An 11,927-nucleotide genomic window follows, 5' to 3' on the forward strand; every position below is an offset into this window, starting at 1 on the left:
CGCCCATGTTGATACAACTACTAGGCTACTCAAACATAAATCACATTAAATAGTGAGACATTATGATCTTCCCGACCTTTGCTTCAAGACATTTTCTCTAACTGGACAACTTTACATTTGAGTGGAATTCCCCTGGTTTAGATCTTTAAAGCAAATGCCAACATGACACATTGTGTGTTTATGAACGAGGATAAAGGAAGTGTGTTTAAAATCAAATCAAAAGCCTTCAGTGTATCTGCAGGAAAACACACACTGATTTAGTATGAAACTCTTTCATGTGATTGCATTTGCTTTGTCACTAAAGAGCTCTAGACAAACACACAAGACCGCATCCTCTTCATACGAGTCAATGGGGTGGAACTGGGGCCGCTAATCTAGATCCATGGTCCTGTAGGCTCACGAGTGATACACCAGTGTGTGTGTGTGTGAATGTGAACCAGTATGAGAGGGAAGAGGAACAGGAAACACTGGAACAGACAGTCAAGCGGCAGACGAGCCCATCAGAGGAACATCTCTCTCTGTGTTTACATCACCTGAGAACAAACGTGCACACTGAGTGGCAAACTCAATGTGAATTTCCGCCGCACATAAGTGAGTGTAGACACAGCTGAGGGGGAGGGACCCTGAGGTAACCACACCAAAGTCTCCACGCCACCAGGGTATATTGTGAGGCTCATTATAGTGCATTAAACAGCCGCCCTGCTGAACAATGAGAGGCCCGGGGCCCCGAGGCAGAGCCCCAGGCTGGTCGGCTCTGATATGGAAGCCCCTGGGATCCTGCTCAGCCGGGCCTGTCACCGCTGGGATCTCATCCGCAGCTGCTGCTCCATCACACTCCTCTTCCCTCTGCTTCTGTCGTCAGTCAGTCTGCAGACAGTGTGTAAGATAAGATAAGATAAGATAATCCTTTATTCGTCCCACGAGGGGCAAATTCACAAAAATACTATGATTCTCCTTGTTGAGGAATTGAACCCTGGTCTTCTGTGTGAGAGGTGGAGACACTGTCCACTATGGAATGAGGAGGTGGAGCTATGTTTGCTTTTGGAAATAGTTCAGAAGCGAATGCGTTTATGAGCAGTGATGTCTGCGATCATCGTATTGTTTCACTTGTTTTGCATTCACCCATCTGGACTCACATTGGTGCTTTCATGAACAATGACTCTGAACTTTTAAGATGTCAGTGTGTCACATTTTATTTCAGGGTTGGTTTAGGGTCAAAGTAGAGATTTCCTGTTTTGAGGGCGGTGCTTCTGTTCCTGGTTTTAAAAAGAAATTCACTAGCGACACTAAGCACTGCCTTCTTTTTGAAAAGTAAGCTTCAAAAGTATTCAGTTGAACCAACCAAAGGTGCTGCCAGTAAGACAAAGGGCCCAGCAGCAGCTCCTGCGAGCTCAGACCCTGAGAGCCACAGAGAGAAACAAAGATGCACTGTTACTGAATCTTCACCAGCAGTAAATCAACACAAGCCCAGTGGGAAAGTGAGTGAAGTGGGCGACCAGTCAGTGTTATTGTTCACCAACAATAGGAGGAATTATATCTGGACTGCATCTGCATCTTTTTCATGATTGTAACACAGTTCTACCTTCACATGGACACATTTTAAAGAATATGTTCTCTCTCATAGCATGATGACCTCTGTTACTGGTTACAACTTCGGTATAATCCTTGAACCGAAGAAGTGATGTCATACATGATGCCGTAATGTAATCGTCATTCATGCATGACATCATGAATAATTTGATGAGGAACTGTGATATCATTCATGATGTCATTATGGGATGTGTGTGTGTTTCCATTCATGTCTCCTGCTGCTATCATTTGGTAATGCAAACAAAACAACCAATAAAAATGTGAATGAAATAAGAAACGCCAAATAATGCCAGAATCCTGAAAAATGTACATAACTACATACATTTTTTTTAATCTATTTTTTTCTAGCAGTTTTTTATTTTATCTGTTTTTTATTTTATCTATTTTTCATTTTATCTATTTTTTTTTCTATTATTGTTGTGTGTGTTTGTCTGTGTGTGTGTGTGTGTGTGTGTGTGTGTGTGTGTTGTCATTATCTGTCCCTATATGAAGGGGGAGGGGAGGGGCAGGGGGAGGGAGGGGGAGGGGGAGGGAGGGAGGACCCGCTGCTGTCGGAGTTGCGTGCGCAGCTTCACCTCCAGACGCTACGACGGAGCCGCGATGAGCAGAGAAATAGAATCTTTATGTCTTTATTAGAGGATCGTAACGCTGCGCTCTTTGTTTGTGCGCCTCTGAGGACAGCAGGTGTGGAGCTGCTGACGCGTCTGCCTGAGAGGTGAGATCACTCATGAGGGCTTCAGTGAAGGGAAAGAGGCTCACATCAAACAGCCGAGGGGGCGATTGTGATTCCAGCCCGTCTGTGCGCTCTGATGCTCGGTGTGTTCGCTTCAGTCCATGGATCAACCGGAATCTGTTCAGATACCGACACGGTGACGGCTTTTAAACAGATTCAAGCATTTTCCGTCAATTAGAACAGTTTATGCGCAGCTACATTTACACGCTGTAATGGTGAAGAAGGAGAATGACGCGAGTGACGTTCAGCGTTCAGCTCGCGTCGATATCAAAGCCCGTTAGATGAAAGTTTGGAAATAACAGCTTATGATTATGAGATCAGGCTCGGATCCTTATCAGCGTGTGTGTGTGTGTGTGTGTGTGTGTGCGTGTGCGTGTGGGTGCGTGCGTGCGTGCGTGTGCGCGTGTGGTTTGCTGAAGGAGGAGACACAACATCTAGCAGGTTTATATGATGGTGTGCGTGTGTGTGGGGGCTGTTTATAGGAAAACACACTGAACCGGTGCGACCGAGCGAAGGACGGCAAATATCCTGAGATGAACCCGGCAGTGACCGAATAACGTTCGAGAGAGAGAGAGAGAGAGAGAGAGAGAGAGAGAGAGAGAGAGAGAGAGAGAGAGAGAGAGAGAGAGAGAGAGAGAGAGATAGAGAGAGAGAGAGAGGACTATGAGCTGTTATCTAAAGTGAGATTAATGCGTCTTTATGGTGGCTTTTCTGGAGTCAAACATAAACATAAACATAAACAGTATCAGCTTCAGCTCCATTGCATAATTCTGTGTATGTTACAAAATTCTTATACTGAGGCAGGACACATGATTAAACAGAGTGTATTCTACTATACAGCAGAATAACTAATGTGCCCTCTATCCCAACATAGAGAGAGAGAGAGAACCCCTGAAGAAAGCCTGTCAATCATTCAATGCTCAGAGATGAGAACAGATGAAAGCAGGAAGTCCTTTTGTTTCTGCATCCACAACATGAGCTTAACATGAGATTCATCTGAATGAATGAAGGAACATCTTCACTAGTGTGGTGTGGTGGCTCCTGAGTCCCTGTGTGTGTGTGTGTGTGTGTGTGTGTGCCTGCCTCTGTGTGTGCCTGCCTCTGTGTGTGCCTGCCTCTGTAATGAGCTGTGATTGGCTGCAGGAGCAGAGGGGTGTTGAGGGTGACGACCTTTAGATCATCTGCCACGCTGCATCCCTGCTGCATCCCTGCTGCTTTGTTCCTCTCTGCTCCTGATCACATCCCTAATGCAGACGGACTATAAGAGGAAAGAAGTGAAGCCCCAGTTGGACGTGTTCCCGAGGCGATGCTGTCGTTGTTGTTGTTGTTGTTGTTGTTGTTGTTGTTGTTGTTCCCTCACTAAGTCGGTATACATTCCATCAAAGAGGCAACAAGGCAAGAGGAAATGTGGAAGTCATTAGAGTCACAGGGACATGGAAGGATTCCATTTGGCTCCTCTCTCCTCTTTACTCAGTTAACTGTTCCACAAAACCTCTTACAGTTTCTATGATACAGTTAGAAATGACATTAGCTCATATTCAGTGACAAATATATGACAGAAGCTTTAATTCTACTGATGAACGTTCAATTAAAGCCAGTAGAGGAAATAGGATCAGATGTGTTTCCTGTTGTGTTTCTGATGATGTGATGTAAAGATCAGGGCTCCTCAGACAGACAGACAGACAGACAGACAGGAGGGACACATGGGCTTTTCTCTCTCTGATCTCTCTCTTTATCTTGGATCAGATCCTTTTAAGCAATTGTAAAAACACCTCAGCTTCAAAAGTCTTTGCTTCTTCAGTGTGTAAGCGGCGTCACACACCAGCAAGAAGCAGACATCAGAGGTTGTGTAGGCTGCAGTCCATGCAGTCATCAAGGCAGCGGATGTCTCAGAGTCAATAACTGTGAGATATGAGTTAAGGATATAAGATTTAAAGGGCCAGCAGACTTTATGCACCGAGGTTCCTCACTGAGTAAAGTTCCTTTTTCCTGATGGTCAGCAGAGTCAGTCAGTCTGCTCACATGATCCAGTGAAGAGGAGGAGGAGGAGCAGTGAGGCGTACAGCGTCTGTGCTGTGGGGGAGACCAACATGTCACCCTGCTGCTGCTGCTGCTGCTTCAGCCTCAGCATGAGGTCACCTGATCCTCAGGCTCAGCCACCGCTCACTGATTACATTTCATTTCCTCATATAAGAAACATTTCACCAAGAAAACCAATAGGATTGATTAGATTTATGTTGTAGCAGGGAAAGATGTGGCTTTGTGCTGCTTTGTGCATAATTGGGTCAAACCATTACAGACTGACTGTGGGGGAGTCTTTACCAAGAAAGGCTTCTTTCATATTGGTTAGTGAGGCTTTATCGTGTGAGAGACCTCATGACCGCGTTATCAAGCAGGAAATGTCTCGGCCTGAACTTCCTGGAATGCCAGCCAGGCCGAAGCATCACAAAGCTAAAGGCAGAAAATAGAAGAGATCCTGATTTCCTATTTTAATTCAGGACATTCTGTCCAGTCAGAGATGTAAACACAGGGGAGCAGATATGTTTCACTGGGGCAGCAGACGTGGTCGTGCATGTTAGAGTTAGAGTGTGTGTGTGTGTGTGTGTGTGTGTGTGTGTGTGTGTGTGTGTACAGTACATGCGTGTGTGTGTCGGTGCTTTGACTCTCATGTTTATTGGCCTTATTGTCTGGACTCAGATCCCATGACTTCCAGGATGATGCTCCCTCATGAGCACAGAGCAGTGTGTGTGGTACATAAGCCTATTACATGCGTGTAGAAAGCCATGACCTGCTGGGCCATCACTCACCCCCCACCCCCTCACCCCTCCTCACCCTGAGACAGCCACCACCTCCACACTGTGGTGGGAAAGAGAAACAGAGGAGTGAACACAGAAGCCTGAAGCTATAAATACAGGACAGTTTTATTGGGTTCTCCTGGGTCAGGGTTAACTCAAATGTAAAGAGGTCCAGTTAGAGAACATTTCTGAAGCAAAGGTCCAGAAGATCATAATGTCTCACTATTTAGTGTGATTTATGTTAAAGTAGCCTGGTGGTTGTATCAACATGGGCGTGAAATCAATACCTGACTGTCAAATCAAAGGAGCAATCTGAGCTTAGAAATGAAAAATATAAAAATTAAATTAAAATTAAAATTAAAATTAAAATTAAAATTAAAATTAGAAAAAATTTAAATAGAAAAATTAAAAAATTAAAAAATTAAAATTAAAATTAAAATTAAAATTAAAATTAAAATTAAAATTAAAATTAAGAAATAATAATATATATTATTTAGGAAAATGTAGGATATTTTTTCAAAATTTCTACTGCGCATGCAAATTTTATTCTTAATTTAAATTTTTTCTCTTCAATCATGACAGGCACCGGTGATAATAGAAGAGCCCCGTCTTTGAAACCATAGCCTTCTCTTTTTGGCTGTAGATCCGATCCGTATCGGACGGCTTCTGTTTCCGGACCCGGACCCTGGTCTCCCTGTCGGTGGCCTGGGTCCTAGGTCATATTTAAGCATGTTTTTCTATTCCCATGATGCCGCTCTTCCCAGACCATTCCCATGTGTCAAATGACAACAAGGTTATCAGCCGGCCGCCGTCTGGCTGTAGGATCCTCGGTCTAATCCATCAGAGCCCAGTTACAAAGTCTCATCTATGCTACAGAATATAAAACCTGCCTGGAGGGAGGAGGGGGGGGATGGTCTTCATCACTGCACACTGGGGCAACCCAACACCACATGAAGGTTATGGCACAAAAAGCAAAAGTATGATGCTTTGGTGAGGAAATTGTTCCTGCATGTTTTTGTTCGTTTTAAAGGAGCTTCATCTTTTCAGCCTGGTTGAACAGTGAAGTATTGAACATTGGCCTCGCTGCTTTCATCTCTATGAATAATTGATCTTGCTGATATTGGATGCATTGTATTGTGAGCATTCCCCCCGTCCCCCCCCCGTCCCCCCCTCCCTCCTCCCCTCGGGACACTTTATCTGTAGGGATGGATGAGAGTTGACAGAGTGCAGGCAGGACATGTGTTGTTGTGTTGTGTGGAGGTGTCACACACTGAATAGACAGCAAACATGCAGCAGGGCTCAGAAAAGGAGACGGACCGATGAGACGCTGTCCTGAGGGACGACCTGTTACATGATAGACACACAGACGGACAGACAGTCAGACAGATCAACTCCTCCTCCAGGTTGATGTGTTCTCTGTAGCTCCGGCGTGTTTGGCCTTGTAAATGAAAGGAGCTGCACCCGGGTCGTTACTGAGGCTCTGAGCCAAAGACAGCAGAGGAGGTGGAGGGAGACGGTGTGTGTGTGTGTGTGTGTGTCTGTACACAGGGACATGCAGGCATTTGATCAGGATAGGTTGTGTTTGTGTTTTGAATGTCAGAGAAACACAGACACACAGACACACACATCACTGTGAGAGAAACAGATACAGTGGCTTGTTTTCATGTTCCATATGTGATGTTGTCATGACGAAGCAAATGAGACCAATCGGAAGTAACTGAGACCTCCACTTCCTCACCATCTACTTTATTGTTTGTTTTCACTCATCTTTGTTTTATTTGACCACATGTGAAGGTTTTAACCTCTGAGGATCGGGAATGAAACAAGATGTTCAAGGTTTCAGCCTATTTGACGTACTGTCTCTTTAAAGGAATCCTACATTTTGATTGGCCACCTGCCTGTACTGTTCTATTAAATGACAGAATGCTTTTATTTTGGCATTCTTATTGTATGTAGATGTGTAGCTTTGAAAATATTGACCACACACTCCCTCCTGTATCACACACTAATCACAGGCACTCTTCCTCTCGCTCTCAGCCGTGTTTAGTTCACTTCCCCCTCCGTTCACTGAGCTGCATGAGACACAGTAAGTGTCCTCCAAATAGAATCGCTTGGAGGACAAATTCCAATTGATTATGGCCAAGCAGCTCAGAGGACGTCTGCAGAGCCATACAGTGTGTGTGTGTGTGTGTTACAACAATGAAACATGCTAAATAATGCTTCCTATGTTTCACAGCTGCCTGGGAGAATGATGGATGGAATCTGTCAGTAGCACTTAAAGAAGATTTAGATCGACCCCTCCAGCAAGAATATGGACGCTAGTGATAATCTGTCTGCAGCTATGGCCCCGCCCCAGACCCATGTGTGTAACCCCGAGGTGGGAGGAGGAGGAAGAGGAGGAGGAGGAGGAGGAGGAGGAGGAGACGTCAGTAGGAAAATGGAGAACGGAGTCAATCCAATGACGGCGGCTGAGTCGTGTGATGGCGGCGTGAGTAAGGGAGGACTCTCTGCACTGGTGGAGACGCCGGCAGCCTCAGCGGTGAGTCCGGCCGCTGACACTCCAGGAGGCGTGGCTCTTAAGGTGGCCACCACTGTTCTCCACCCGGTGTGTCTGGGAGAAAGCCCGCTGATGCTGCCCATCCACCTTCAGATGGCCGGAGCAGCCGCGCCTCAACTCGGCCAAATGGGGGCGGCGCCGTACTTGATAGCAAACCAAAGCCCGGTGTCTCTGCCCCTGGTGCTGGACCAGCAGGTCATCCAGCACCTCAACCCCTCTATGATTCCTCAGACCACCAACTTGCAACTCCAGAACAATGTCCTGTGTCAGAACTCTTTGTCGTTTGGTTTGCCTCCAGCTGTCGACCAAAAGTCAGTAGGACAAGCGCAGGAAGCCAACCTGCTCTCTCTCCTCCAGAACCCGGCTTTCGCGGCCATCTTGCAGGATCTCTTCCCTTCCCAAGCAGGTTCCTCAACGTGTTCTTCACCAGGTTCTACCTTCTTCCCTCTTCCTCCGCTGACCCCTCCCTATGCGTCCCCTCTGGCCCCTCTGGTCCCCCCTGCCACACTTCTAGTTCCCTATCCTGTCATCATTCCCCTGCCAGTGCCTCTGCCCATCCCTCTGCCTATTCCCATTCCTGTTCCTCAGACTGAAGACTCAAAGGGGAACGTGCCAAAACCAGCTTGCACTGTGAGTAAAAGCACTCAGACGTACTGTAAAGATACTACCTCCAGCAGATACACGCCTTCAGCCCATCAGCAGAACACATCCTCATCCTCACCTGCTGTAGCTGAAGGAGAGGCCTTGGACCTTTCTGTCAAACCGTGCCCAGTGGTACCTAAACAGGAATACACGTCTCCACAGGACAGCGTACTTGACCTGTCTGTAGCTGGCTTGAGGAAGAAGTGCAGCTCCAGTGTGTCAGCAGGTCCGGAGAACAGAGAGTTTGTGTTCCAGTCCAGTCAGGACACGTCCAGTACTGCTTTGTCTGTTGAATGCAGCCAGAGTCTAGATTCCAAACTCCTGGGCAGTCTGGCTTCACTGGAGTTCAGTCGGCAGCACAAGTGGGTGGTTGACAGTAGCGCTGCCGGCTCTAGTTCTCTGGGTCAGGAGGCGTCGCTGGGTGGAACGGGAAACCTCGAGATCGTCAGCACCTCTCAGACGGCCAAGGTCATCGTGTCGGTGAAGGACGCCATCCCGGCCATCCTGTGCGGAAAGATCAAAGGCCTCTCCGGAGTCTCCACCAAGAACTTTTCCATCAAACGAGACGGCAGCCAGGGGCCGTCGCTGCAGCAGCTCTACGGAGTGCCGTCCATGTCCCAGGGGGAGCAGCACGACCCCAGCGACCCACTTAAGAAGGTCCCTAAGAACAGAGCAATCAAACTGAAAAAGGTCAGCTCACAGGAGATCCATTTTCTACCCATTAAGAAGCAGAGACTGGCGGCGCTGCTGCCCAGGAAGTGAAAGTGTTCACCAGGGGGATTAATTGCTGGACTTCCTGATGATAATCCCTCTGGAGAGAACAGATCTAAGAGGAAACACATGTGGGGACATTCTGTAATGAAACTCATGGACTTAGAGCTCCAATCAGAGCCCAGAGTTTGGGGACGTGGAGTGTGTTGCGTAAACTGCAGCCCATTACTGCGGATTGTTCCTGTTTCTTTATCCGAATAGCTTTTTCTACTGCATTACTCAGTGTTATACTAAACAAACTTATTGTGGCACACGGCAGCTGGGTTGGCTCTCCGTGTGGCGCTCTGATTCTGTCATTATAAATCTGAAACGTTCAACTACATTCTTGACTGTGTAATTACAGCAAAGGCACGCCGGTTCCATTTTTCCATTTTGGTCCATGGTTTGTTTCCACATGTAATTTCTATTTAAGTGCACTGACGACCTAAAGAATCTGATGGTTGAGGTTCTGGCCGTGACATCATCAGAGCCCATCCGTGCGTAATTGCAGGACTTGACTGAGACTGTTAAAACATGTCCCATCATTGGAAATTCCTGTATTCATCAGCAGCTCATTGAAGCGATTCCTTCTTTTTGATTAGGGTTTAGCATGACAGTTTAATAATGACTTGGCAAGACTGAAGCCACAATTTCTCTAAATGCAAGTTGGCAACAGCCACCAGTTGCAACAGAACCCCGTCTTATTTAGTCTAACAGTCGGGTCGGGGGGGGTTAATTGCTTTCACGTTTGAACTGAAACTCTCATCAAAGAAGGAAAGAATTCCTGGAAACTGCAATTTTTTTTTTAGCTTCTGGCTGAAAAGGCTTTTTTCGTCCAGCGGCGTCTAAAAATAAATCAGGATTAATGACAGTTTATCACAAAGCTGAGGGAACTCCTCACACCTGCTCGCTCCACTCACACACTTATGAGCTTAGCACAGGCAAAGGTTAGGAAATATGAAACCGTGTTGATTTAATTGTGAAAAGTGACTTAAATCACTGAAGAGAGATAAAGTTGAAGGGGGAGGAGCCTGATGAAATGATGTCACCCCCCCCCTCCAAAACAATGCTGGACCTCATGTGTAGCTCACTCGGTGTGTAATAATTCAGCAGGCGCACATTATTTTGCCATTTCCAGCTGTGAAGTGCAGTTGTTGCCATGTTGTGAGTGGCAGTGAGACCAGATGCTGCATATTTGGGTCTTGGTTGAGTTTGGATTTGTAAAGACTCCATCTCCCCTGGAATGTTGGCGTGAATCTTCTGATCCCGGTGCTTTGCTGTCACTGGTGTGTTTCTGTCCCATGATTATGATCATAGTTGTGAATGTGAGTGTCGTTGTGTGTCGGTTTATTTATCCTGTCGAGTGCACTTTGTTATAGTTTAAAAAAAGATACAGGGTTTCACTTCCCGCCCTGCTAAAAAAAAACTGTGTCGTGCTTAGAGTTCATCTCTGTGATTTGCAGGCCGTAGAGACTAAACATCCTTAAGCGGCCGCTCCATTAAGTCCATTAAGTCCATTAAGAACGGAGGACAGACAGTTGCTTTATTTATGGAGATGTATTTGTTTATGATCAATTATTCATTCCTCATGTCTGGAGTCCATTCAGCAGAAATCTCTTTAACCATTGCAGGGTTTGTTTGTCCAAAAATGAAAGATTCTTACTCAGATTCTGAACTGATCCACTTTGTTGTACAGGATTTCACCCTAACTTATTCTTTAAACTGTATTTATAGAGCCTGTATGTGCACTGTGAGGTCAGCTGGGAGAAATGGAACTGAATATTACAAACTGAACTGGCTTCCTTTGTAGAAAAGGAAATCAATCTCTGAACACACACTCTTTGCTTCCAGATACTCATGAATCATTAAGTTACGATGTCAGTGAAGTGTAATTGGTTGAAATGTGCTGGCAGCTACACGTTTGTTTACTGTTTACATGAAGTGAAGTCATAAATCTGCCCATCTGCCTTTTATTAATGAGACAGCATCAAAGTCTCCATCCTCTGGCTGTGCAGGGTGACTGGGCTGGATCCTAATCCCAGTTCTAGCATTTGCTGATGATTTGTGTGGCGAGAGGGACGGTGCACCCTGGACGGGCCTAGCTCGTCAAATGTGTGTGTATGTGTGTGTCTTTGGACTGAATGAGGAAACTGGAGCAGCTGTAGGAAACACACAGAGAAGCCTGAGAAACATTCCAAACCTTCTTCCAGCATCAGCATGTGGCGCTGAGCCTCAGTCTGCTGGAGGAAACAGGTTTGGAAAGATTGAGAGGCTGTGACACATCCAGCAGAACCAATGAATGTGCGTCTCATGTATTCTACTTTGGACGTCATAACTCTGACTCATGTTTCAGCTTCACTGCTTCATCATTCATCATCATCGATAACGATTCAACCTCCCGCTGTCAGTTGGAGACAGAATTGTCATCAGATTGTTTTGAAAATCAGAAGTTATAATCAATTCCCTGTGTAAAGATGAAACCCAAGCCGGCGGCGAATTTATGAGGTCCAAGTCACAAACAAGAGGAAAGTAATGATGGATGTGCTTTTTGTTTTGATTTGTAATGATTCTTCTTCATTCTCCTCCATGTTGTAGTTCTTATTGTGCAGTTTCTTTTGATGTGCTTGGACTGATCTGATCTCCTGAATGAATTTTCTACATCACAGATTGATTGTGTGTTTTCTATGTTATAATGGCGAATTAAAATAAATTGAGCAACTTTCCCCCCCCCCCCAGTGTGAACTCAGTAACAACACCTACTACACATCGTTTTGCATTTTGGTTTATCAAAAAGGAAATACACAACGTCATGAACACGATAAGTATTGTTTATCAGGTGTGACAGAATGAACAACTGACA

General features: G+C 45.8%; 1 protein-coding gene across 1 annotated transcript; it reads left to right on the plus strand.

Annotated features, from left to right (window-relative positions):
• Positions 1–2,165: 2,165 nt before the first annotated feature.
• Positions 2,166–11,840, plus strand: rai2 (retinoic acid induced 2). Its single transcript, XM_076158287.1, has 2 exons — positions 2,166–2,305; positions 7,355–11,840. Exon 2 carries the CDS (start codon positions 7,430–7,432, stop codon positions 9,077–9,079), a length of 1,650 nt encoding a protein of 549 aa, XP_076014402.1. The 5' UTR covers positions 2,166–2,305; positions 7,355–7,429; the 3' UTR covers positions 9,080–11,840.
• Positions 11,841–11,927: the final 87 nt, after the last annotated feature.

The sequence above is a fragment of the Genypterus blacodes genome, unplaced genomic scaffold (genome assembly GCF_046128005.1).
Source record: "Genypterus blacodes isolate CSIRO-AG114 ecotype Tasmania unplaced genomic scaffold, CSIRO-AGI_Gbla_v1 ptg000009l_1, whole genome shotgun sequence".
In the NCBI taxonomy this organism is placed as follows: domain Eukaryota; kingdom Metazoa; phylum Chordata; class Actinopteri; order Ophidiiformes; family Ophidiidae; genus Genypterus; species Genypterus blacodes.

Coding starts and splice junctions, on each gene's coding strand:
- rai2 (XM_076158287.1), top strand. CDS start 7,430: ATGGACGCTAGTGATAATCTGTCTGCAGCTATGGCCCCGCCCCAGACC.